Source organism: Sorex fumeus, unplaced genomic scaffold (genome assembly GCF_029834395.1).
Source record: "Sorex fumeus unplaced genomic scaffold, SorFum_2.1 ptg000098l, whole genome shotgun sequence".
Lineage (NCBI taxonomy): Eukaryota > Metazoa > Chordata > Mammalia > Eulipotyphla > Soricidae > Sorex > Sorex fumeus.
Genome location: NW_026606155.1, coordinates 429177 through 456318, shown reverse-complemented (window position 1 = coordinate 456318; position 27142 = coordinate 429177). Strand labels below are relative to the sequence as shown.

At 54.1% G+C, this 27142-nt stretch overlaps 1 protein-coding gene across 3 annotated transcripts in view; it reads right to left on the bottom strand.

Moving 5' to 3' along the window:
* Window positions 1-3433: 3433 nt before the first annotated feature.
* DICER1 (dicer 1, ribonuclease III) overlaps window positions 3434-27142 on the bottom strand; it is a 72140-nt gene continuing 48431 nt past the window's right edge. For 2 of the 3 annotated variants that reach the window (XM_056133330.1, XM_056133331.1), the window contains 16 exons: window positions 25315-25447; window positions 24026-24101; window positions 22920-23059; window positions 20982-21161; window positions 20556-20769; window positions 20208-20361; window positions 18738-18920; window positions 18377-18482; window positions 17096-17271; window positions 15508-16243; window positions 11817-11972; window positions 7810-8641; window positions 6672-6940; window positions 4356-4518; window positions 4185-4260; window positions 3434-3802 (listed from right to left, as the gene is read on the bottom strand). In XM_056133330.1, coding sequence (XP_055989305.1) covers window positions 3637-3802; window positions 4185-4260; window positions 4356-4518; window positions 6672-6940; window positions 7810-8641; window positions 11817-11972; window positions 15508-16243; window positions 17096-17271; window positions 18377-18482; window positions 18738-18920; window positions 20208-20361; window positions 20556-20769; window positions 20982-21161; window positions 22920-23059; window positions 24026-24101; window positions 25315-25447 — 3760 coding nt within the window. In that variant the 3' untranslated portion in view covers window positions 3434-3636. Of the gene's footprint in view, window positions 3803-4184; window positions 4261-4355; window positions 4519-6671; window positions 6941-7809; window positions 8642-11816; window positions 11973-15507; window positions 16244-17095; window positions 17272-18376; window positions 18483-18737; window positions 18921-20207; window positions 20362-20555; window positions 20770-20981; window positions 21162-22919; window positions 23060-24025; window positions 24102-25314; window positions 25448-27142 lie in introns of those variants that run through there. The other variant, XM_056133332.1, reaches the window with a different exon arrangement.

Genomic DNA, 27142 nt, shown 5'->3' with positions numbered 1-27142 from the left:
CAGCACCAATGTACCCAGGTTAGTTTTACTTGATTTCACTCATCTTCCTTCACTCATTTACAGCGGGAGAGTCAGACACTTCACTTCCTCTTCACCTGGGCATTTGGGGGCTATGTAACCCACTGCTGAGGGGAGTCCTGAGAGCATCTATAAAATTTAAATTGTGGTTGGTGTCTCCAAACCAAAGTAGGCTAGGATTAAAATATATTTACAAGGTAGTTGCACAGGATTGTGCTCACGGCTTGTAAAAATGACAAGTCAAGCAGAGTCCCCGGATGTTGCTCCTCTCACCAACCGCTTAAATGGTCTTGATCTCAATCATCGTAACTTTTCATGCACAATACAAAATCAAGAAATTTTATTTGGAAGCCATTCAACTCCTGGAAAGTAACCAGCAGCTGGGGAAAACTAGGCCTGAATGCGGTCACAGTGACCGTGCAGGCAATGAATGTGCCAGTCTCGGCTCCCACACGCCTCAGAGGCTGTTGGCGTAAGTCACTGGGCTCTCAGTCCGGGGCCCAGTTGTGGAGGACAAAGAGATACCTTAAACACAGCATCACATCGCACTGTCATCAGTTGCGCCCAGCTGGACCCCGAAGTCAGAGCGAGTTGCAGGCACAGAGGCACAGACCAGCAGGGCTGAGGGTGCCGCATCTCTGGTGCTCTGAGCCCGGGGCCTGACTCTCTGAAAGCTCAGAGTGAACATCCTCCTCTACTTGGAGAGAAGCACCAGGGAGCTCTAAGCTAGGCACTTCCCATAAAAAGAAGGGGGGGGGGGGGGCAGAGAGTGAGAGAAGGGAGCAAGAGAAGAGAGAGAGGAGAGGGGGGGGGGAGAGGGGAGAGGAGAGATAGAAAGCAAGAAAAAGAGAGAGGAAGAAAAAAAGGGAGGAAGAGAGAGAGGGAGAGGGAGAGAGAGAGAAAGAGAGAGAGAGAGCAATAAACACGTGGAAATGTCGCTGCAGGCTCAGTCCTGATCCTGAATTCCGCAAAGCCACAGGCTGTGATTCCATCCTTCTTCTCCTGGTGCTTCCCCAGTAGGGAGGAAGCAGCTGGTGCAGAGCGCGGCTCCCGGGGCCACAGGGACAGAACAGAGGGGACGTCTGGGCCTGGTAGTGCCAGCCTGCCGCTGAGTGGCTGCCGAGAACGGGACACCGGGGCAGCCCAGGCCCCACCACCAGCTCCCCCACCGTGGCCCTCGGCAGGATGGGGTCGGGTAGCCTCACCACGCACAGGACCCGCTGCAGGGTCAGCGGGAGGAGTGGCAGGCTTGGGAGGGGGCGCAGAAAGGGGTCACTCTCCTGTGCAGATGCCGCTAACCGGGCAGCCCTCACGGCCCTCACAGCTCAGCACAAACGCCTAAGCCAGGGTCTCTGAAGGCTGGCACGGCGTGTTCGGGCTCCAACTTCGCTAACGAGAGGTCAGAGAGCAAATGCACCCGAGTGAGAGCTGCCAAGTAACCTGGGCTACTTTTCCTCAGACGTGAACCAAGGGAACGTGTGGAAGCCCGCAGCCAATGGGGCGGCCACAGCGACGCTGAACGCGGCACATCCGAGCTGTTCACATCAACCAAAAGTCAAAGTGTGAAGGTTCCAGATAACCCCCCAAGGCTCCTCCCCCTCCGGGACATCGCGGGTGTGCGACAATCCAGATTGGGGACCGGCACTGGGCTTGGCGTTACAAGCAGGCAGCCCAGAGCGGCTCCGTCCGGTACTTTAGAAATTGTCACCAGACCCGTGACTGAGTGTGTCACCCCACTCACCCTCACAGGAAACTACACAGCAGCCTCCTCCCTGCTGGTAGACAGAATAGGTCTAACCTGCCAGGAGATCTCAAGTCGAGATGTATGGGTTTGTTTTTTTTTTTTTTTTTGCTTTTTAATAAAGAAATAAAAATCCAGGCTCCGATTCCAGAATGAAATCTTTTAAAAATGAGACCACCCACATTTAATTTGCTCAAAAACTCATTTAATCGTTTAGATCCCAATTTCAGATCCGAGACAAGGAACAGTCGGGCAGCTGGACTCTCTCGGCCGGGGCTCCCTGGGAGCTGGACTGCCGGTTTATCTGGGCGCGCGCACACGTGCAGAGGGTGGAGGGAAAGCGAGGGCGCGGCCCGGGCTGCATCGGTCGGGACAGACACAGTCAGGCCCGGCAGGTCTGCAAGACCGACCCGCGGGCTGGAAGGGGGCAAACGAAGAGGTATCAGAGTTACAGTGCAAACAAAATGAGAACTTCAAGCATAACACAGAAACATAGCACCAAACGGGGGAGGGGGGGAGGAAACAACCCGCATGCAAAGGAAAAAAACTGAGGTATTCGAGTGACGGGGGCGGGCAGGCCTAGACAAGCTGGCCGTGGGAGCCTGTACGGGTCTCGTTTCCCCTTCCTGCGGCCCGGGGAGGAGCTGGTCCATCTAAGTGAAGACCGAAATCGCAGCAGGCTGAGAACCGGGGCGGCTTCTCGGCAGTGTCCCGGGCACGGGTGAGGTGAGACACGGCAGGAAGGAGAAGGCAGAGTAGTGTCCTGCTCCGTCTCTCCAATGAGGTGACCCAGTGGCTGCGAGACCACCGCGAGGCCGAACGCAACAGGACTGAGGGTTATCTGGGACGGTGACAAGGTTCAGGGCAAACAACCCACCGCAAATGTGCCCCTGCGCCCCCCACCCCGGGGACCAGCTGACTGGAGGTCTTTAATAAAACTGGGTATTCGGACCAAGATCCTTTTCCTCATGCTGATTTAAAAAAAAAAAATTTTTTTTCCTCTAAATTCCCAGATGACAACCCTGGCTTCAAAGGTGTCTTCGGGACCCACACAGAAACTCCAGCATCCCCCCCGTGTGCAGTTACATTACGGCCGCACTAGTGCAGTGCTGCTCTCTGACACGGCCCCACAGAGTGAAGCTGATGGGGAAAAGAACTTGAAAGAAGCTTGTTCCCGAAGATCAGGAACTAAAAGAATATTTAGGAGGGTTTTACTTTTTTTTTTTTTAAGGCAAGAATCTTCTCTTATGCAAGACTCACAAAAACTAGAATCTGATTCACACGCAACCAAGTGGCGCTCATAAGCTAGCCACCCCGACCACGGGGCACCACCTCGCTGGCCCAGGCAGAAACTCCTCCTGCAAACCAAATTCTTCCTGTGGGCTTCTTAACGTGGGGAGCAAGCGAGGCCGTGCCAGCTGCCGGTGTGGGGAGTAGGCCAAGGAAACCTAAGGGTCACTTGTTCTCCTAACCCTCCGCAAAGCTGACAGAAACAAAACGAAACGAAACAAAAAACGAGAAAACAACACAAACGACAAACAAACCCAAAGCCAATGACTGAACTCTCCGGGACACTGGCAAGAAGGCAGCAAAGCCCTCCTGGGACTCAAACAAAGCAGAAGTGAGGAAAGAAGATTGTGTCTGCGCAAAAAAACTAAAACTACAGTTAGTTCCGATGGTTTTATACATATGTTAGATGTTTTATTCTGTGATCTAGCTCATTATGAAACAAACTTGAAATTCTGCCTCCAATTCATTCGGCTCATTCTCGACTTCAAATCATACTTTTCAATGAATTTAAATATTTTCTTCCCTTAATTCTGCTCTTAAAAAAAAATAATAAAACCCAAAAAAACTGTTTTCCTTCTGGACGGGCTTCAGCTGTTGGAAACCTGAGGTTGATTCGCTTTGAGGTTGCGCAGGGCTCTCCTGGCGGCGGCCGACTTGGCGATGCGGTAGCTGCGGCCCACGCCCTTGAACTTGCCCTTCCCCACCACCTCCACCGTCACGCGCACCTTGCCGTCGTACGTTCTCTCGGCTGGGCTGGAAGAGAGCCCCGGGCAGAGTCAGATCGGAGCCTCCCACTCCCCGTCTCATCACCGCGGGTCACGGCCAGTGTAGGCCGGGGCTGGGCGGGTGGGCAGTCGGGCCCCTGGCTCCCACCGCCCCGCAGTGCCTTTTGGGAGGGGGTCCGACCCATCTCACCCCGGGCCAGGAGGAGCCGCTGGGCCTGGTGTCCCTGAGAACTCTTCCCGCTGGTTTGGGGGATCATACCAGCTGTGCTCAGGTCCCTCCCGACGGGCCTCATACGCAATGCTGGGGCTCGAACCCGGGTCAGCGCCCTCCCTGCTGGTCTATCCTCTCCCTGCCCCCCCCCCACACTGGCTTCCTTCCGTGCTGCCCCCCAGGCTCGTTCTGGGCTTACCTGAACTTGGCGGTCTCTGGTTCCATTTCGAGCAGCTCCCGCACAGGGGAACGGGGCACGTTCGCAGAAAACTTTTCTGTAAGCAGAATGGAAAAGCGGATGTGAGTCCCCTCTGTGAGGTGGGTGGCTCTGAATTCCGACTCGCCGCTTTCGGGGGGTCCCCCCCAGTACCTATGAGTGGCCGCATCATGGGGTAGTACACCTGCCATACGGTCTCCAGCGACATCCCGCTGTCCATGTAGATGGCACCGGCCAGTGACTCGAAAATGTCCCCCATGGCCTTGGGGACCTCGATGTCCTCTTCTTTCTCTTCATCCTCCTCAGATCTCCTGAGCTGTTAAGAGAGAAAAAAAAAAGCAACCAGTGAGCCAAAGGGCCGTGTGGAGAAGCAGCCGCACCTCCTCGGCCCAGCCCCCTCCACGGGAGGGAGCGGTCGTCCCTCATCTTCTGCCCTGAGAGGGGCAGCGCCGACCACCTGCCCCGAGGGTCTTCACAAACGGCACCTCGTGCAGGGGAAGGAACGGGCTCCCCTCTGACCTGCCCGCTTAGTATTCCCTGCCCAGCCAAAGGAAAAACTAGTTCACAAAATGACACTTAAATACAAAGTTAGAAGTGGTGAAGGTAAGAAACGAGACTATTTTGCAAGTCACTCATGTCCAGGAAATCGAGCAGGTGCTGGCACTTGAGCCCTGGGGACGCTGCCCTCTGGGGGCAGAGAGGGTCTCTGTGGCAGGCGTTTGCCTCAAGGTTCCCCGATGAAACAGCTCCTTCCCCCAGCCCCTCTGCGGGAGAACTAGAGGAGTACTTGATTAAACCGGTGTTCAGACAGAATAATGTTTACCCAAGTTCTTTAGAAGTTCAATCACTCTCGGGCCGGAAAGATAGCTCAGTGGGTAGGGCACTTGCCTTGCACGTGGTGATCCAAGTTCAATTCCCAGCATCCCATAAGGCCCCTCCAAGCACTGCCAGGAGTAACTCCTGAGCACAGAGTCAGAGTCCTAAGTACCAGGTATAGCCCAAATTCACCAATGCCCAACAACCCACCTGCTCCCCCAACCCCCCTCAAAAAAGATCCCAATTCTCAAAGCAATTTCATGCCGAGGAACTCATCAGAGGTGGGACCTGAATACGTAAGTGCTTGTATCATCTGCTAGTTACTACAGTGAAGAGAAAGCTGTCACCCAGCCATAAGGCCTGACTCCACACCCTGCATGGTGATCCTGCAGACCCCCAAGTCTGCCTAGGCATGCCTCCCCACCCTGTGCAGGAAGGCCCTCACACCCCCATCTGCTGGATACGCAGCAGAGGTGAGATCCCCCAAACGTCCACTGTGGGGATGTCCGAGGGAGCGGGTTTGCAGGACTGTTCATTTTCCTTGGTGTTCTTGCGTGTTTTGTTTTTTTGGTTTTTGGTTTTTTGTTTGTTTGTTTTAAATCAACACAAGTTACTTGTGAAAGAAAAACAAGAACAAGTGGGACAGTAATTTCCGCAGCTGGCTGGGTCACAGGGAGTTCTGTCACTGACAGACACCGAGAAAGCCAAGCCCCACTCAGCCAGGGGGCCAGGGTAAGAGGAACACTACAACTCATCAGATCCAATTCTCCCTTTTTCGTGGAGGAGGAAACAGCGGCCCGGAGAGGTGGGGAGCCTTGGGAAGATCAAACGGCGGCACTGGAAAAGGCAGAGTGAGGCACTGCCAGGCAGCTCTTGCGACTTCAATGCCCATGCTTAATAAAGAAAGGGAAGGGAAAGGAGGAACACAAACTAACAGAACCCGTATGTCCCACTGTCATCAAACGAAAACGTAAAATCTAATTGTCGCTAATTCCTCCCGCTCCAAGCGGAAACCTCTGCGGGAGGAGGCTGGAGGCGAGGGTGCCCATGTGGAGCGCTCTCCGCAGCTCGGGAGGGCACAGACACGCGGGCGCAGGCTCTGTCCCGTGCCGTCCCTCCAACACTGCTCCTAGCTTTCCTCACCCGTAGTCGAGGCAACGCCGCAGCTGAGGGTGCAGTTAGGAAAGGAAGCGCCAGAGAAGGAAGGAGCCGGCTAGCCGTGCAGCACAGAGGCTGGCAGCAGAAAGCCAGCAGGCAGGAGCCGGAGGTAGGGGCCAGGGCCACAGCCCTGCCACCACACTTCTGCCCCGGCTCAGATGCCGCCCAGGGGGCCTCTGGTTGAGCTGGGGTGGCGATGCCTCTCAGGGTCCGGTGCTCCCTAATGCCGGGAGGCCTGGCATGGCCACGGGATGTTCCCGGCTCCTGGGAAGCAGACTGGCCGAGCCTGCTTACCCGGGAGACTGGGGACCACCCCGGCTCCGCTCTGGACAAGGAGGAGTTTCCCAGAGGCAGGGCCAGGCACAAGCTAGTGTGAAGGATTAACACGGAGGGCAGGGAAGGGCAGTGTTATCCTACAGGCGCCCACTTCCTTTCCACTGGTCCCCCCCAACCCCTACCTCCCACCCGTGGCCCTTTCCCCACCCCCACACCCACCTCCGAGTCCATGCCCTGCATCTCGTTCTTCTCCAGCTGGAACTGCACGAAGTCATCAATGACGTGGAAGAGCTCCGGGGACACGGCCTTGAAGTACTTGTGGTAGTCGTACTTGACGGCCAGCGACGCGAAGATGGTGTTGTTGACGAGCGCCGAGCGGAGGTCCGTGAGCACCCCCGGGGAGTGCTGCCGGGGGTCCTCGTAAAGGTGCTTGGTTATGAGGTAGTCCAGAATCGCATCTCCCAGGAACTCGAGGCGCTGGTAGCAATCTGGCGGGGAGGAGGGTGTAGAGAGGGGCACCACTCAGACAGGAGCAACACAGCTCGCCTGCGCGACTGTTCTGTGTGTGACTTCAGGCTCGACTCCGTCTGGCACCCTGACAGAACGTCACGGATGTTCCTCGAGGCCAGTGGCCGGGAGCATCACCCTGCACCCGAGACCAGGAACTGACACTCTGGCGATGATCCAAGCACTTTATGTTTTGTGTCAGCTGGCCCGTTCCAGAGAAACAGTTCTGGGGCTAGTGGCTTCTGGGGCGTCAGAGCTCCAGTGAGCAAGACCCCCAGAGCCCCGACACTGGGACAGCCCCTCGCCCCTGCCTGCAAGCCAGCACAAGAACACCCCTCTTCATGGAGCAGTGAGATGGGGCCGAGCCCCAGACAGAAAAAGTGAGCTGTGGGCATGGGGCTGCCTATGAGTGCAGCAAGCGAGGGCCAAAAAGCAAGTTTCGCTCCCATAGACCCCCGCCCACCCCCCAAAAAAAGGGTGCACCCCCCCCACCGCCCGTCTCTGCAACACAGGCATCAATGTTTTGGGATGCCGACTTGCAGCCTCTCACACTCGCATGCAACTGGTGCTCAGGGCGGGCCTGACGCTGACACAGGAGGAGCCCATCAGGGGGGCTCTGGTCCACCCCCCGCCCTGGCCCCCACTTTCCCCAGGAGGAAAAGCCCAGCGGCCAGCCACGGCAGGCTGAACCCGCCAGGGAAACAGCTCCAATCCCGCCCTCCTCTCCCCCGCCCCACCAACCCTGCCCGCTCCCAGGGCCACTTTTGAGTGAAGGAAACACAGGAGTGGGGGGCTGGATGGTGGTGGGCTGGGAAACAAACGGGGAAGGGGCGGGGCGCGGCGGGCCTACCCGTGATGGTGTTGTAGTGGTAGGAGGCGTGGGTGAAGGCCTGCAGCAGGTACGCCTTGTTCTTGAACCGGTAGTTGATCTTCCTCTCGAAGTTGCTGAAGCCCGAGATGAGCTGCAGGAGCGTCCTGTCGGCGTCGGGGTGGTCGAACATGCAGCGCGGGGGGATCTTTAGGCAGCCGTACTCCAGGTCCTTCCAGAGGGCCGGGCGGGGGGCGCCGCCAGCCGCAGGGGCGCGGGGCAGGACGGGCAGCACCTCGAGCCCCAGCGAGCAGAGGAAGAGCTGGGCGGCGCGCTCGCCGCAGCTGGTCAGGTAGCAGCCCAGCAGGGCCTCCACGCAGTCGGCGATGCTCTTGTCGGCGATGCACTGCTCCGTGTGCAGGTCGTACGAGATGCACGGCTTGCCCGCCTCGGCGCCGCAGCTCTCCTCCGACGGGTTCCAGAAGCCCACCACGAAGTCGTCCTCCTCGCCGGCCTTGCTGGGGTCCAGGTAGCACATGGCGTCCCACGAGCTGTAGTCGAAGTCCTCGAAGTCGGACGGGAAGGGCGCGGCCCCCAGCGGCGGCTTCGGGGGCACCTTCCACTCGCCCGCGGCGTCGGGGGCAGCGGCGAAGGCCGAGAGCGAGATCTTCTTGACGAAGGCGCCCGACCCCATCAGCATGTTGTCGATGAACTTGATGTGCTCCTGGTCGTACTCCAGAATGTCGTCCTCGTAGTCGGGGTCCTCCTTGGGCGCCCTCCACGTGAGCTCCTCCTCCTCCTCGTCGTCGTCCTCATCCTCGTCCTCCCCAAAGGCGTCCTCCAGCTTGCCGTTGGCCAGCATGCAGTCTTTTGTCTGCAGCAGAGGGGCACGGGGGGCCAGGCAAGAAGGGGAGACATAAGCTGCTGTTTTTAAAAGGGTTTGAAACTCAATAAAAGCCAGGGTTATGGATAATTTCAAATGACAACCACAAATACTAAAAGGCAACTTTAAAATCATAGCCATTTGTTTTCAATTAACATAAAATAAGTTATTTAATCATATAAACAAAGTAAAGCATGTTCTTTGAATGTTCATTTTCTAAGTTATAAAAATGACCTTTATCCAGGATGAAGCTTTACATGAAGGGTTTTTGTGCAGGGATATAAAGTTAAAATTAATGTCCACAAAGCAAAGCTTCAGCCGGGCACGCCGGCTCTGGAAGGGCGTGCAATCAAAGAATCGCCGGCCAATCACAGAGGGCTCCGGTTCTGCTGACAAAGTTTTTCAATGTTTTGAAAAGGTTTTTCCAATTGACAAAATTTAATTCCAGATGTAGAAGGGAAAAAAGCATTACCTTTGCAATTAAGTAAGAATGTGATATGCAAGCAGATATAATTATTTCTTAGATCTTTATAACTTTAAACATGCACAATAGGGTTTTATGATGGAGATTTTGCCCTGATCCACTTGAAACCAAAGTCCACTCGCTGCTTCGTAAACCCAAATTCCTGTGTGCCTGAAAACTAAAAGTGATCAGCAAACTAAGCTATGAACTTAGAAATTGTGTTTTTCCCCCTCCACTGAGTTACAGTAATCAGAGTAACAGATTATAGCATAACTGACAAAAATAGAAGAAAATTTAGACTAACATGAAACACAGCAATTCCTGTCACAAGATCTTTGCTAATTCCAATTTCTCTGGCCAAAGCTTATTTGTGAATGACAACCTTAATAATGGCTCCGATTTGGTAATGACGTGACTTTCACAATGCTAAGAGAAGGCCCAACTTTCGGTTACCGGAGAAAACAGAAGTTTGCTGGAAGTTTGCTGACTTCAGTTTGGATGGAAGCCTGTGGAAATCTGTCACTGGCGAAAAGGTTCTCAAGCCTGAGATTTCCTTTTAGGTCAAACTCCAAAGAAACTGTGCATTTATTTTAAAAGAAATAAGAGCAGCGAGTCACAGCATGTACCTACCCTATATACGTTTATGCTTTTTTTAATAGCACTGTAGCACTGCCTTCCCGTTGTTCATCGATTTGCTCGAGCGGCGGGACCAGTAATGTCTCTATCATGAGACTTGTTGTTACTGTGTTTGGCATATTGAATACGTCACGGGGAGCTTGCCGTGCGGGCGAGCTACTCTTGGGAGCTTGCCGGGCTCTCCGAGAGGGGTGCAGGAATTGAACCTGGCTCGGCCGGGCTGGCTGCATGCAAGGCAAATGCCCTACCGCTGTAAAAAAGATTGTACAACTTTTTCAAGAGCGAGGACGGCCACCAAATGAAGCCACAGGGGCCAACGACTAGAAACAATTTCCTGGAGAAAGCCAGGCAGTGTCCCTCACTGGTGTTTGTTTCTTTAAGGGGGAAAAAAAAGAGCCAAAGTAGAATTTAGAGAATAAACTTGTCTCTTGAGTCCAAGCTCCCAGAAGCTAAAACAGAGCAGAAAACACAAAGGGCAGAGTCCGGCTACCAACAAGGCCCGGGGCCTGATGCACAGCGCCTGATTTCATGCAGCCGCATTTCACTTCCTTTATTGGCAGGAGATTGTGATTTGGTCTCACAAGATGAGCTGTTTGTTCCTTTGTTTGGTTCCATACGCTGAACTCAGGGATCACTCCTGGTGATGCTCGGGGGTGCCTTGTGGGGTGCTGGGGATTAAATTGGGACTAAGCCTTACCCGCTGTACTATCGCTTCAGTCCCCCTCACTAGAAGATTTTTAAAGCACTTCCAGTTCTCAAACAAGCAAACAAACAAAAACACCAGCGTGCCACTCTTACACAGTTCTAGTGAACTTTCTAGGTGAATTATTACCACCCTCCTTCCCATTTGAATGCAAATATTTCATTAAAACCCAGGCAGGGGGCAGACCAGACCGTCTTTGCAATCCTGCACGGCCCTGCTGCAGCAAAAGAAAACCCTTTAGTGAAAATAGAAACATCTTCAGCCAAGAGCCTAAAGGCCAGCTCCTCAATATAAGAAGGTTGCGCTCTATCTCAAATATATATATTTTTTAAATGAAACGAAAGGATGTGTTAATGTTACCGATGTGTTCACTCTTGATTAAACAGCGTTTTAGAGTAAGGGACTGTCAGGTCATTAGTGACAGCTGCCTCTTCCCTGCAGGGCAACCATTACTGGAACCTTCTTCAAAGAAACACTGTGTCTTTGCTAAAGTTCTCCAAGTCTACACCTTTCCCTCTAAATTAAGTAAATTAAGTCACAAGTGTAATTTTCCTGAATATATGTTTCAAAATGCTCTATGGGGAGCATTAGTGTTTAGGAAATAGAACCTGCCAGGGAAATTCTCCTTGTTATGAGCCCACACTGAGCTTGGAACGCGAAGGTGAAGGAACTGAGAAGGGAAATGGCCTCAGGTGACCAGTGACCGGGAGGGCTGCCCACACCCAGACAGGACAGGAGGGGTGGGCAGGGCAAATTCAGGACTCCCAGGCCCCCAAGGTGCCCTCTGGTGGCCTTCGGGGTGACATAAATGAGCTGGAGGAACACGTGTTGCTGATTTTTAGTCAGGGGCAGGTTAAATAGCACTATTTTCAAAGCACACTGCGTCTGGAGATTAAAAAAAATTTTAAAAAATCGATCACTTGAGGGAAAAAAAAAATCACCCTGAAAAATCCCTAACCTGCAAACACAGCTTTGATTGCAATTATTTCACAAATAGACACAAAATGCTCGACTGAGAAGTCACTCCACAGTTTGGAGTCGAGGGAGCACCAAGGGGGCGGGCGTGGGCTTCTGCTTCTCCGAGTCACCCCCTCGGATGGACTCTCTGCCTCTGGGAAAGGAATAGAAAAATCACAGACACACACACACACAGATACACAAAGACAGACGCACAGACACAGACACACACACAAAGACACACACCACCTTTGTCTGGATTCAACAGAAAGACGGTCTATGGAGAGAAGTCACAGAAGGTGGAAAATAGCCCACTCTCCTATTATAGTCGCAGCAGGGAAAAGAAACAAGCCCGAGAACATTGAAAAGGAGGCAACAGGATTCTCCCTCCCCTCCCTGGGGCTTACCAGGTCATCTTTTCCCCACTTATCCGAGTGGCTTTTGTCTTGATTGACCACGTAGCCGGGAGGAAGCCAGTTCACCGGGGGGTCAAATATGGACACCACCATGCGGCTGGGCAGCCCCTTCTTCTTCCCCAGCCGGTACAGGTTACAGTTGCTGACCTTCGGCAGAAACAAAGGCACAGGGCGCTTATCCAAAAGGGTTCCCGGCTAGAGTTCGCGCAAGCCGGAAGCCAAGCGCTGTCCTGACCGCTGGGACTGTCTGTCACCAGCGGGGAGAACTGCGTGGTCTTGAGTTGCAAAAGGAGAAACAAATCCCCCAAAACAAATGAGAGCCGTCAGGTAAGAAGACGATAACAGCTCTAACAGATAACAGACAATATAACGGATATAGAAATATGTAAATTCCCATGAAGGTCGACACAGTTAGGATCGTATCAGCCTTTCCAAGCACATTAGGTTACCGGATGCTAATTATTACCGGGGACTCTCGGAGGATAAAAGGGTCCCCGGGAAAGGAGCAGGCTGCCACAGTTCCCAGTACAGGGAAGCCTAGTCGGTTTCTGTTCTTCTCTCAAACAACAGCTCGAGGAGTTTAAGCTCGGCCATTTCCCCTCCACACCCAGTGCAGCTCCTGGCAACTGCTGGGGGGACCCCGTGGGAACAGGAACAGGCACCTCGCACATAATGCGCCCACCACGCTAGTCCATGAGGTGGCCTCCCTGGGCCCTGTTGAACCATTTCAAACCACAGCAAAGGGAACAAAGGGGGCCCCTGCTCATCCCTCCAGCTTTGCGGTTGGCTGTCCCCCACCTCCCCCTACCCCTGCACTGCGGAGCTCTTCGTTTGCACCTGGGATACAGGGCGCTTCACTTTTTTTAAAAAAATTTTTTTATAGAATCACCATGAATCACAGTTACAGAACTTTCATGTTTGGGTTTTAGTCACACAATGATCGAACACCCATCCCTCCACCAGTGCACATTTTCCACCACCAATGTCCCCAGTATCCCCTCATCCCCCACCTCCTCCTGCCTTTATGGCAGGCAATTTCCCCCATACTCTCTACTTTGGGGCATTGTGGTCTGCAGATACTGAGAGGTTATCATGTTTGGTCCTTTACCTACTTTCAGCACACAGCTCCCATCCCAAACGATCCCTCCAACCATCATTGACTTAACGATCCCCTCTCTATTCCAGCTGCCTTCTCCCCAGCTCCTGAGGCAGGCTTCCAACCATGGAGCAATCTTCCTGGCCCTTGTGTCTACTGTCCTTGGGTGTCAGTCTCCTATTATGTTACTTTATATTCCACAAATGAGTGCAGTCCTCCTATGTCTGTCCCTCTCTTTCTGACTCATTTCCCTTAGCACGATACCCTTCATCACCATCCACTTATAAGCAAATTTCCTGACTTCATCTCTCTTAACAGCCGCATAGTATTCCATTGAGGGCACTTCACTCTTTAAACAGAAACCCCCCTTTTCCCTCCAATGCTTCCTTGGCTGTGGAACTCGCCTCCCTGAGCTGCCCGGCTGGTTCCCCGGCGTGAGCACTTTTCCTATGTGGCCCCCAACTGAAAAGTCTCAAGAAACGCCCGCTTCCTTTCGGGGGAGCTGAGAAGGCAACAGGAGAGGCTAAACCAAGGGGCCCGGAGGCCGCCACATTCCAAGTGGAAGGACATGGGTGGTGGAGGGAGAAGGAAAAAAGAACTCAGGGGGGCTCAGGAGACACAAGACCCAGGGAGCACAAAGGGGCCCTTGGAGAAGGAGCCTGGCGTGCGGGCGGAGGCGGATGCACGTGGGGGGAGACAGCACTGGCGGTGCCTTCCTCGGGGCTGAGGGCAGAGACTGAGCAGGTGCAAGGCTGCAGTGGGGAGGGCGCTGCCACTCAGGCACCATCCTGGGGAAAGCTTCAGGGAGCTCTCGCGGGAAGACTGCCCCCACCATCTTCCTCTATGCAGCCATCCTGCCCAAGCTGCCAAAAGCTGCTTTCTCGTGCTCAATGGAACCTGAAGCTTCTCACCCCCCACTTCTGATGTCTCTGCACACCTCCCCCGGTACCGTTTCCCCGGCCACTGCTGTCATCTACACACTTCCTGCATCTGCAGCAGCCTGAAGAGTGGAAGGGTCGGTGTGTAGTGTCACTCCCGAGCCCGGCACTCGCTGGACCAGAGCTTCACTGTGTTCAGGAGCCACTCCTGGTGGGGAACGGGGTACCCCAGGAGGGTCCAGGATGGAGCAGGGGCTGGCCACGAGCAAGGCAGGTGCTTTCCCCTTTCCCTCTCTCTGCGGCCCTCCCAGTGCTTCTCAACTGAGGGATGCGTGGATGCTCCTAGTGGACCCCAGGGGAAAGCTGTGTAAGTGGGGGCAGCAGAACAGCATGTGGTTCGGGGGTCACAGGGCAGAGTGGAGACACAGAAAGGGAATGTGCTGGGATGACAAGCTGAGAGAAGTTTTGAGGAACAAGCAAGCACGGAGCTTGGTGCCCTCACGCGAGCTCCACCTGCCAGACGGGGTTGAGGCATCTCATGTCCAGGGCTCGGTGGGGCCTCCCCCACCCAAGTGGGGACAGTGATGGAGGAGGGTAAGTGCTCAAGGAGGTCCAGGAGGCACCTACCCGCCGCCCCCCACCATCAGTCCTATTGAGAGAGACCTGCGTGTCGACTTCGGCGGAGTCCGCCAAGGGGCCAGCCTGCTGGGACCTGACAGCCGCCCTTGGCGCAGACCCGCTGTCCCCTCTGGGGCCTATCTCACCTTCAAAAGAGGGGACATGCGGGGGCTGGAGCAATAGCACAGCAGATGGGGCATTTCCCCTGCATGCGGCCAACCCGGGTTCAATTCCCAGCATCCCATATGGTCCCCCGAGCACCGCCAGGAGTAATTCCCTGAGTGCACGAGCCAGGAGGAACCCCTGTGCATCGCCGGGTGTGACCCAAAAAGCAAAAAAAATAAGGGGGACACACCGGAGCCTGGCCAGAGGTCACCCCCAACACAAGTGTGCCCCACCAAACTCTGTCCTCGGGGACCCTGGCGCTGTGCCCCATTGCCACTGCTCCGTCTGTCCATCCCGCTCATGGCAAACACCCCACACCCTGTCTGCGTGGAGCTGCAATGGCACGTGAGCACCTCACCCCTCCACTCCCCCTTAGCACTGCACCAAAGGGGTCACGGCCTTTGCCCTGCATACGGTGGACCCAGGTTCGATCCCCAGCACTTCCCAAGGCCTCCTGTGCCCCTCCAGGAGTGATCCCTGAGCGCAGAGCCAGGAGAAAACCCGGAGCACCCTGGGTGTGGCCCCAAATCCTGCTACCCCCCTTATTATTATACACCTCCCCCCACCCAAAGCTTAATTGCATAACAAGTTTAAGAATGTGCTTTGGGCACCGGGCAGTAGCTATGCCAGGAGAGGGGGGAATCTCCAAACCTCAGAGAAGCCGCCTCTGAGAAAGGCCGGCTCTGCCCCCAGAGAGCACCCCCTAAACACCACGCAGCTCAGCCCAGGGATGTTCCACTACATGGTCTTTGCACCCCGTGGGATCCAGTGGGTGTAAAACACTCACCCAAGTCTTACTTCCATCTGCCTGCTCGAGGCACGTGGCCCGGCCACCTAACCAGCTCCCAGGTTCCCGCCAGCGCCCGGGAAAGCCCCGGCGGCCCGCGGCCCCCTGCCCTGCCCTGCCCCAGGGCCCGCGTCTCACCTTCTTGCTGCGCATGTAGGACAGGCGGCCCTCGTGGGCGTTGGGATAGGTGCAGAACAGGAAGGTGGTGATGGCGTGCTTCAGGAAGGAGTCCCCCAGCATCTCCAGCCGCTCCAGGTTGAAGCCGTCGCTGGCGTTGGACAGGGTGAGTGCCTGCAGGATGAGCCCGGGGTTCGGACCCAGAGTCCTCGGGGAGTGGCCGGGGCAGGGGCTCTGCGGGAGCTCCATCCGGTCCCAGGGTGCGCTGACCGCCGCCTCCGGGGTACCAGGCAGCGGCGCGGCCGCCACGGGACGTCCATCTGAGGTAGATGTGTTAGCGTTTCCGTCAAGGTATTTGTTACTCAGCAGAGTACATTCATCACTGGGCTGGGGCGGGGGCTGGTTCGCAGAGTTGTAGAAATTCTGAATGGAATATGAGGTAGGTTGTTGTTCAGGTATTTCCGGCCTGCAGTAATTCAGCTCGTCTCCTTGGCAAAAGTCTCCGTTCGCTACATCGCAACTGCCGTTGGCTAGGTTTCCGTGGTGGGCCAGGCCGTTGACGGTGGCCGCGGGGGGCGCGGCCCTGCAGCTCCCGGGGGAGGAGGGTGGGTTAGCACCTGGGTGGGCAGCACTGTCAGGGGCTACAGTTGTGCTGTGCTTACAGTGAGGGTCGCTCTCAGCGGAAGAGGAGCTCGTGGCCGAGATGAAAGACTTGCTGTCGATGGATCTCTTCCACCCGAAGTCCAGGTTGGGGTACCTATGGGGACAATTTGGGGTGGCTTGTTATCAGGAGAGCAGGGAGACTTAATTAGGAAAAAAAAGGAAAGACACACAAAAATCCCTTTTAAGTGATTCTTCTACATCGGGACACAGACTTGGGTAAGTCAGGAAACCTGGGGGCAGCCACAGAACCCCTAGATTGGCACCCCACTAGCTCGCTGGCTAACTCCAGGCCCTGCCCACGGCCCTCCACACCTCAGCTTCTCCCAATGGCAACCCCAACCTTACAGGAGTGTGGGCACAATGAAAGGGCCTCCAACAGTCAAAGCAGTTAACTCCACAAAGACCACTGCGGTGAGAACTCAGTATCTGGCCTGCCTCAACTCCTCCTCCCCCTGGCCCTCTAGGTCTGGCCAAGAGGCTCAACCAGAATCAGCGTCGATGGTTAAACCGATCATTTCCTTAGAGTCATTTCTTGAGACTTTACTGGTGGGCAGAAAAGAGCACGGGGAGAAAAACACAAAATATACAGAAGACACTTAAGTGCTCTGAGCAGCCCGTGACGGGGCAGGGACAACTGTCCTCATTCCAGCTGTCGTGTGAAGGGACCCATGACTTCACCCCTCATGGCTGCCTGAGAGCAGACCTCAGGGCTGGGGAACAGATGTCAATCCACCACTTAACAGACAGATAACGGCTGGCAGAGAAGGTGAAAAACGGGTTTTCACTTAGGAGACAGACACACACTTATTCCATCTAGGAGACGTGACCTCTCCCTTCTCGAGCCTTTGGAGAATTTTATATCAGGGTGATAGCATTGGATCTTCATGCGGTTCATCGCCCCTCCGGGACCCGGCCCGTGCTCAATGCAGCAGCCAACAAGACACACCTGAAGTCCACGGGGAGGGACCGGACCCCCACGCCGGCCTCGCTGGCCGTCTGGGCTCTCAGCTCCTCTGCGGTCAGAAGGCAGTGAAGGCGATAGAGGATGCTGGGGAGACAAACAGCCTTTCTCCACAGTGATGCTGGGATTGGATGGATCGCACAGAGCTCCGGAACCAGGATCTTTGCGTGAGGGGAAAGAGGGAGAGAGGTAAGAGAAAGCGAGCAAAATAGAAGGCCACCAGAAAGGAGGGAAGAAATCCAAGCAGCCATTCCAGGTCAGCTTCACTGACAGAGCAAGGCAAGAATTCTAAATAAGGGCTCGAAGATAGCTCAAAGGGTGGAGCACAGGCCTGGCGTGCACCGGGCATCCAGTTCGACCCCGGGTTACCCGCCCCCCCCCAAGCCCCCGCCCCAAGCACTGCTAGGGACAGCCCTAGTGGGCTCCAGCACCCCTGAGACCCGCCACTGAATCATCAAGAGTGAACCCCAGACCTCATGAGCGCAGGCTGGGAAGCCCCCTTCAAAGTCCTAACTACTGACAAATGTTCGACTTTGCAGTCACGACCTAATAGTGGCTGGGGAACCCTGAGGTGCCAAGGATGGAACCTGGGCCCCCACATACACAGTTTGTGCTCCAAGCCTTGGAGCCAACTCCCAACCCTACAATATTTTCTCTTAAAATACAATTTAAAGGGGCTGGAGAGATAGCACAGCGGGTACAGCATTTGCCTTGCACGCGGCCGACCTGGGTTTAATTCCCAGCATTCCAAATGGTCCCCTGCGCACCGCCAGGAGTAACTCCTGAGTGCAGAGCCAGGAGGAACCCCTGTGCATCGCCGGGTGTGACCCAAAAAGCAAAAAAAAAAAAAAAAAAAAAACCCCAAAAATTTAAAAATACAATCCACTGAGGCAAAATACAATTTATGAAATATTCACACAGATGTTATAATATTATCAACGTACCAAGTATAAAATTCCACCTCTCATACTTATCAAAACACATCCACATGAAAGTGGTCAGCTCATATTAGTTAAAACAAGACAAGGGGCAGGAGCAATCGTGCAGTGGGCAGAGCACTTGCCTTGCAGGTGGCCAACCCAGCTTTGATGCCTGTCACCACATATGGTCCCCTGAGCACAGGCAAGAATGAGCCTGGAGCACTATCTGGGATGACCTCCAACCCCAGAACAAAGAGGACAAAACAAGATCAAAGGGCTGGGTGATGCCCCCCCCCCCCAATCCCAGTGACTCAGAACGGAAGTCGGGCAGGCGGCGGAGCCTCACCTGTTTATTCTGCAGACTCTCCCACTTGGCTTTCCTCTTCTCGGCACTGCTCAGAGGAAGTGCTTTTCCCTTCTGATTCAAATGGCGAGGTGTCAAAAGATTGAGTCTGTGGAAAAGTCACAACGACTCTCAGACAAAAACCAAGCCCGCCCCCGCAGTGGTTCTCTGCAGGGTGCTCCCAAGTCACCCAGGGCGCTGGTTCTGCTGCCGCCCTCAGCCCCCGGGGAACCCTGGGGGCAGGGTCTCTCTGGATGTAGGAGTATTGGGGATGGGCAGGGGGCAGGGGGATGGGGCAGACGCGAGCTGACCTCGGGATGCAGCCATGCGAGGGACAGAGAATGCAACATCCCGAGCAGCCTACCTTGATGACGTGTGGTCAACGTCCAGCAGGGGCTGGTTGAGATTGGTCAGGTCAAGGTTGTACTTGGTTTTATAATATTCTGCAAACGTTTCATACTCGGGGGAAGGAAATTTACTCAGTGGGGTAAGATCAGTGTATACATCAGCAACATAAAATCGATGGGGCTGATCAAAATTGCGATATCTAAAAAAATAAAATGAAAAATCAATGTGGGAGATAAAGAAACATCGTAGGAGGGTGACAAATGCCCAAAGGCAACAGAACCTGAGAGCTGGTCTTCAGCAGGAAGCTGACCCGGTGGGGGAGGGAAGCGTGGGGTGCTAGAGGGTCTTAGGCATGAAACCCTACCATTAAATCACACTGCCTGAAACCAAATTTAAATTCCAACAGTGAATTTTTTAAAAATGAAACCTTTTCGAGAGCTCAAAAGGTTAACAATAAATAACACTAATGAAAACATCCACGCCAAATCAAGTTATTTCAAGCAGACTTGAGATAAGAACTATACACCCAATAAAACAGGATCCTCCTACTGGACTATTCCTCTCATTCTAAGTACACTTTGATAGCATATGAAAATTAAATGGCACCACTTGAAGTGCTTCATTTCATCAATATAAGCACCGTAGAAAATTTCCTATATCAAATTATTTTGTACATGATTAACCCAAAAGACACTTGCCATAAAGAAATGGATTACTATAGTCTGTGTGATAAAGAGTTTGATGACACTGACACTTGAAATATGGTCTATCAATTGGAGGAAAAATAGCAGAACCACCACCAATGACCATGGTAGTGAGATGTAGGGCGGAGGAGGGTGCTGGGCGGGGGAGGGGTGAGTAGGGGGGAGGGGGACCCTGAGCCATGATTGGAGGGGGAACGGACACTCGGGGACTTGAGGGCTGGAATGCTGTACACATGAAACCCCACAACTGACAGCAGTGGAAATCACGGTGACTACAATAATAAATCAAATTTTAAATTTTATCTAGGAAAACAAAAAATTACAAATAATGCTTTCCTTCAGGTGTCTGCATTTACCTGGATGGCTCTAAATCTCTCTCCTCTACATTTTTACGAAATCGGGGGTGAAGGGGGGGGGAGCAGATTTCCTATGTTCACATCACTTTAATAACATTATCAGAACAATTTTAAAAATTGAAAGAGACATGATTTATGACCAAGAGTTTTAGAGTATGGCTGCTGAGAATGGAAAGAAAGGAGATCTCGAGGAGAAAAGTTGGCAATCCTGAAACCCCAAGAGAATCTGAAGATCCATCTGTACGGTTCCTTTGGAAGAGAAGTTAGTCCCACTGTGAGCGAGAACAGACACCCGGGCCTTCCACTGATGCCATCGGGGGCCGCCCTCCCGGGGCTAACACCACAGCCCACCATGACTGCTTGGGAACAGGCAAACTTTGGAACCAAGCACCAGCAGCCCGTTGTCACCTCCCCTCAGATACCAACCTTGGAATGATAACTGCATCCTGGTAGTCTTCTAATTTGAAAACAAACGGTGATTCTTTTGAGTACTTTGTGTTGGGAATGCCTATGCGAGCTTCAGACTTCTCAATGTCTTCCATGAATTGAAAGTCAATGTCCAAAGTGCTGGAGTGATTAACTGTGGGGAAGAAAAGCCCTTTTCAGTGAGTAAGAAAATGCAGTGCCACCCCATCGACGCCACACTCAGGGGAATTAGTTTTAATTGACTTGAGGCAAACAGAGATTTTGGTAGCGTGCGTGGCCACATCCCCTATCAAGAGGACGCTCCCTGGGCAGCTGGTCTCGGGGAACAGCACGGGGCATCATGCTTACCAACGTTAAGAGGTAGGACACAGTACGCGGAGTCGGCGTCGGTGGGCTTGAATTCTAGTGCAGGCTTTTCAAGCCGAAGAATGTGCGAGAAGATATACTGGTGAAGCCGTGTGATCAGCTCCAGCTTCTGCAGCGACAGTGTGAACCCGGACTTCTTCAGCTCGATGGATATGGTGACCTCCCCGGAGCGCGTGTACACGGGGAAGTGCGGAATCTGAAAGGGAGAGAGAGGGCGCCCGCGGGGGTCAGGGGGCATCTCTCTGCCGAGCGCAGACGTGTTCAGGAGAGGGGTGACGCTGTCCCTGTCGGCAGGCTACAGAGATGCCCCGGCTCCCCAACAGTGAACAACTGTAGGGGGACTACGGGCAGATGGGGCGGACACAGCGTGACACTCCGACGGACCCAGACCCGGGGCCGGCAGCGCACCTGAGGTATGGGTTTGGCGGTCAGGATCCCGAAGCAGCGGGCAGTGTCTTCGGGAGGGTAGAGCTTCCGCCGTCGGAAGTTGAGCTCGTCGGGGAGCGGCGTGGTGAGGACCATCCCGATCACGTACAGGTAGCAGGGCTGGCCGGGCTGCGGGTAGCTCTCCCGCAGGCATTCCGGGATCTGGAATCGGATCGGGAAAAGGACAAATGAAGCTCGACTGCCTCTTGCGTGGACGGGGGCAAGAAAACAGGTTTATTCCCGGCATGCCTGTGAGCTGCTGAGGAAGTCAAGAAAAGGCGCCCGGCCCCTGAGTAGGCCCGTGACCTTCGGGAAAGTGTTCTCACTGGGGTCAGCGTTTCCCACACCCCACAGGGCCCCATGGCCCCACACAGCACCCCATGAGCCCTGGACATCAGTGTCAAACTTTCAGGGGCTATTTTAAAAAGGACGAATCACTTCATCTACTTGTTTTACTCTACAAATGCCCTTCTCCCGGGATCTGTCTACTCACTACACAACACAGGAATTAAATGCAAGGAATTTTTTTTTTTTTTACTCCCACATAATCCTGTTGCTCAAAGATAACCCTCTTTCTTTGTTTTAGGGCCACACTCAGCTATGTTCAGGGGTTACTCCTGGCTCTTGGCTCTGAACTCAGGAATCACTCCTGGTGGTACTCAAGGGGTTGCCAGGGATCGAAACCTACATGCAAGGCAGGTGCCCTACTCGCTGCACTATCTCTCTGGCCCCAATCACCCCTTTTCTTAATTCTTCGATATTTTGTCTTGACATATACACATGCACGTTTTCATTCAAGGTGAATCACACTGCAAAAACTGTGAGATAGCCTGGTCTCCTGTCCGAGCAATGAAAATACTCTTCAGGTAATTCAGAACTCCAGCAGCATGGTTTATAAGAGCTCTATTCGGTGAGGAAATCACACCTTGGAGACTGTGGCTGAACTCTAATTTTCCTCTAACCCTACCTAACAGTCTTTAGAGTTTCTATAGCTCCGTGACACAAATGCCCACACCTGTAGCGGGAAGCTCAGAAACGCTGGCTAAGAGATAGCAGAGGTACTAGAATGTCAAATAATCCAGAATCTTTAAGAAACAGGATACAGAGCAATTCTATTCTTCTCAAAATTGTTATCGATCAATACTTGTCATACACAACCAACCCAGGGATCTTTATCACGGGAAGTGACCGAGGAGACAAAAGGCACTTCAGGAAGATGAGTAGCATTTATGGTTTCTGGGTTTGGGGGCCACACCTGGTGATGCTCAGGGCTTATTCCTTGCTTTGCGCTCAGGTATCAGTCCTGGATGTGCTCAGGGGACCATACAGGGAACCAGGGATCGAACCCAGGTCAGCCACATGCAAGGCCAGTGCACTACCTGCTGTGCTATCTCTCTGGCCCCCCATGAGTGCTTTTAAAAAACTAGACATGATTTTTAAAATGGCGTTTGGCTGGACACAATGCTATTTCAAGTAAAAACTTGCTCAAAGGTGAAAAATAAAACTAAAGACGCCCATTTTCAGTCTAAGATAAAGTACGGTGCAGAAGTCTGCTGCTGTCTGGGCTTCTTAGGATGGAGACATCCACAAATGTCTAAAATTGGGGGTGGTGATTGCAGGTGACACCAAGCAGCACTGTGGGTGGTCTGGCCAGTTCAGAAAGTCTCTTTAAATAAAACCGGCTCATCCGGGCAAGAATCTGAGAGATGAGTCTATGAATCTTGGAGAAGTAAAATCTAAGCGATTCCTGAAGTAGGGGGCAAGCGCAGGGTGGAGAAAGGGGCAGGGCCGTGAGCGAGACACACTCAGGACCAGTAACAAGGACCACGGATGTCATGCAGAAGATCCGCTTCATGCCGGAACCAGAACCTCAGAACTGGAGAGAGACCAGGTGGTGACTCTGTCCTGACCAATACTAACTGCTTTCGGGTAGCACTGTCTTCGCTTTGTGGAACCTGGTCTTCCGGGAACACTGGTCTCTTCTTCATCGTGTAAGTCAAGCTCTTCTTCATACTTGACCGTCTCTTTCCCAACGGGCATCAAGTGGTCATCCAGTTCGCCTACGGAACGGAGAGAGAACACCTGCCATCCAGATTTGCCTCTAAGTACGAGCTCCAGCACGGCGCTAGTTCAGGCAGCGACAGGCCAAGTCATGGAGACTCAAGCATCTTTGCCTCTATGAACGCGGGCGGTCGTGTCGCACCCTGTGCTGGCATCCAGGAGCCAGGTTATAATTCTGTTCGGAAATTCAAAAAGACCAAACACCAAGGGGCAGGAGAGACGGGACAGGGGCTGAGGCGTCTGCCTCGCATACAGCCCAACCCCAGCGGGATCGCCGGCACCACCTGGGCCCCTGAGCACTGCTGGGTACAATTCTGGAGGGCCCCAGCCACCACTGGGGTGGGCCCGGATAACCCCGGGCACTGGCCCCGCAGGTGGGCTGGGAATTTCCGGGCCTTCCAAACACCGCCTGGGAAGTCCCCCCAAATAATTAACGTGGAAACAAAAATATAAACAAAAACACCTGAACACAGGCAAACAACACACGTCCCCTTCAAAGGCTGCGGGATGTGAGTCTTTTGGTCCTGTGTGATTGTTCAGGAATCCCAAGTAATGAAGCGCAGGACAGGCCCACAGCAGAGTGTGGCCCTGAGGGGCCCTTGGGCCTCACCGGCTAGGGCACCAGAGGGGCATCCCGAGGGAGTGGCCCCAACCCCATGGGATGGCAGGGGTCAGTGGCCTCGAGTCACATGGGCGGGCTGAATCAGAGGCGTGCTGGCATTCTGAGACGGCCTGGGAGGCTGAGAAGCCTCAGGCAGGTGGAGTGCGGCAGCTCCCGAGGCTGGTGGCTCGTGGGGTCCCTGCCGCTGCCCGGACCTGGCCAGGGCCCCAGTGCAGGGGCGAGGCCTGCTGAGGCTCCTGAGGTGCAGGGGTGCAGCTGGCCGAGCGAGCCCTGCCTATGTTCGTGTCACGAAGCTGAGGATTATTTTTGGCAGGTTTGGCACGTGCCCCTCAAACCCTCTTACCGATTTTGTGCAGTTTTTCACAGCAGATGAGTGCCACGGCTCTCTCGGCCCGTCGGACGCAATCCATGGGCGGGCCCTGAGGGTGACAGAGACATCTTCAGTGGGTCTGCGGGGGTCAGAGCCATCAGAGAACCACGCCGCTCTGCCGCCATACCCCTAAGTCAACCAGAACAAGGTGCTTTGTTTTCAAAAGCATCAGCAACTTAAAAAACAAACCAAAAAAAAAAAAAAAAAAAACGATTGGGGCCAGAGAGATAGGACAGTGTATAGGGCACTTGCCCAGCACCCCCTGGGGTCCCCTGAGCCCTGCCAAGAGCTCTTCCTGAGCACAGAGCTAGGAGTAAGCCCTGAGTACCACCGAGTATGGCTCCAAATAAAAAAAAAAAATGCAAAACAAAAACACAACAAAACTGATCTCTGCCTGTGAAACGGCCATCTTAAAAATGCAGCTAGTAAAATGTTCACAGTGATCAAGAGTTAACAAGTTGGACCCGTTTTACTTTCAGGAAGATTCGCATGGATTGGACTTTCCCGTAAGCTACATACTTATATAATGAGAAGGGGGTGGATCGGACGTGATCGTGAACACATGGGGTAGAGGTGCTGAACAAATGCCCAGGGGCAGCAGGGCCCCGTGTCCTGAACAGCCAGGACACAGCGGCAGGGGCTCGAGAGAAGCCAGTCAACCCTCCAGAATGAGCAAGCAGGGGAGCCACGGAGGCTAGAGCGAGAGCACAGCGGGGACGGCACATGCCTTGCACACCGCTGCCCTGGGTTCGATCCCCAGGAGCCCAAGCACCACCACGAGTGAGACCTGAGCACAGAGCCAGGTAGTTTTGTTGGGTGTAGCTCAAATAAACAAAAAATTTAAAAAAAAAAAAAGAAAGAAAGGAGGAGGAGAAAAGAAGCAGGGGTTCTACCGCTTGCCCCTGGTGCTGGAAATATCTCTATGAATAAAATCAGATCTTTGAGGAAAATCCAGCTGGAAATCTGTAAGTTATGCCATTTGCAGCGTTGGGAAAGAGGAGTGAGGAGAGGCTGCTAAAATCTCAGGGCTGGGACGAATGGAGACGTTACTGGCACCCGCTCGAGTAAATCGATGAACAACGGGATGACAGTGATACAGTGACACAGTGACGCCATTTGCTGGAGACAGCATGAGAGTTACAAACTGACTTATTTCAAGTCCATTGGCAAGCCAAACTGACCGATCACACTTGCCAAAATTTGCAGAGATGGATTTTAAAAAGCACTTTAAAGGCAAAATTCATTTCTTTTTCTAAACTTACAACAATGGAGTCTCGAAGAGGCGAGTTGATTGGCAGGTAAAGAGTTGAATAAAATGTACCATCGGGCAACTTCTGGGTTCTACATTTCGGAGCTAGATGAGTAAACGGGTCGCTGGGTAACCTCGCACAGTATCTGTGAAGAGCAAGAAATTCAGGTGCTCAACCTACCAGAGAGACTGAGACAGCGGTGCTGAGAGTCACCTCTCGTCCTTCTTCCCCTCCACCTGGACCTGGACAGCACAGTCCCAGCGAAGAGGACAGTGGGCACAGGCACCAGGGAGGGCAGCCACCATTGACCTCCTCCAAGTGAGCACTGGGCCCAGAGTCTACAGGGGTCTGTGGTCTTGGACCATCACTGCGGAGCCCTGAACCCACAGCAGAGACACAGCACTCGCGTCCGCTCCTGCATCTCACACTCACAGGCTGGCACATGGGGACAGCGTGAGGCATTGCCAAGGGCCGGCAAGGTGGCACAGCCTGGCTCAAAGGCACAGTCAGAGCAGGAACACGGGGGGGGGGGGGGGGAGAGAAGGGGGAGTGGGGGTGCGGGCTGACCCCAGCTGGGTTGGTTTCAGCAGCATGGTTTTTTGTTTCATCTTTCCCCTGGCACCCTGTAGGGTTCCCCAAGCCCTGCCTGGAGTGATTCTGGGACACAGCCCTGAGCACCACCGAGCATGATCAACCCCCTCACCCCAAATGAAGTCTTAGAGGGGTAAGAGCAGGGCAGAGGGGTGGGCGGGTGCTGAGGCCCACAGGCACGCAAGGAGGGTGGCAGCTGCCCCAGGGGAGCGGGGCAGGGGTGGGCCTGAGGCCATCAGGGCAGTCCGAGAGCATGAAGAGGAGGTGGACAGAGGGTCTGGGGTCCCGGGGCTGAAGGATGAAGGAGGAGAGTAGGAGAGGGGAGAGCAGCGGGGGGCTCTGCATACGAAGACGGCCACAGGGACCAGGCTGGGACATACTTGGGTATCAGCATGGGCCAGCAGGGTGTGGGGGTATCCTAGCCAGGCTCCATCTCAGACACGAGTGATAGGAGCAGAGAGAGAGAGCAGGGCTGCCTGGGACTGCGGTTTACCCAGCACTGCAGAGCGTGCCCTGAGCACAGCCAAACGGGCCCTGCCAGGCGTGTCCCCACAGCAAGATAATGGAACGACAACAGCAACAACAAACTTGATAGAAGTCAAACCTCCCGAGAGCTGCAGGAGGAGGACGTGCTCAAAAAGACACGGACGCGAGCCTGAAGGAGCCAAAAGCAAACAACGGCAGCGCCCAGTTGGTCAGGGGAGACCCGGCCCGTCACACCAGCCTGGGAAATACAAGGACGACGGGGAGCAGGGAGAAGGCTGTTCTGGGGCTCAGGGCAGCCTTCCACACCCGCACAGCGTCCTGCAGTTCAGTGAGGCCGCCACAGACACAGAAAGGATGGGAGGGAGGTCGGGAGGGGGCGGGGGGAGGACCAGAAAAATATCATGTCCCCAACACCAGGACAGCGGGAGCAGCCCAGGAGCCCAGGGCAGGAGGTAGGTGAACCTGGGACCCGCTGGCTGGTCAGCTGGGCCCGCAGCTGACCAAGGCTCAAATGGACACAGCAAGGGGCAGCCGGCTGTGAGTCCCAGAGGGTCGGTCACGCGGGTCCGGGGATCTGAAGCGCTTCAGCCAGAGGAGACAGAGAGCAGAGGGAAGTGAGCACTGCCCAGGGATCCAGGGAACCATGAACCTGGATCTCTGGGCAGGGCCTGCGGGAGCTCTTTAGAGAACTCGTGCAACGTGTAAAGGTGGAAATGATTTTCAGTTGAGAAGCTAAAGAGAAAGGGAGCAACTGCCTATATTT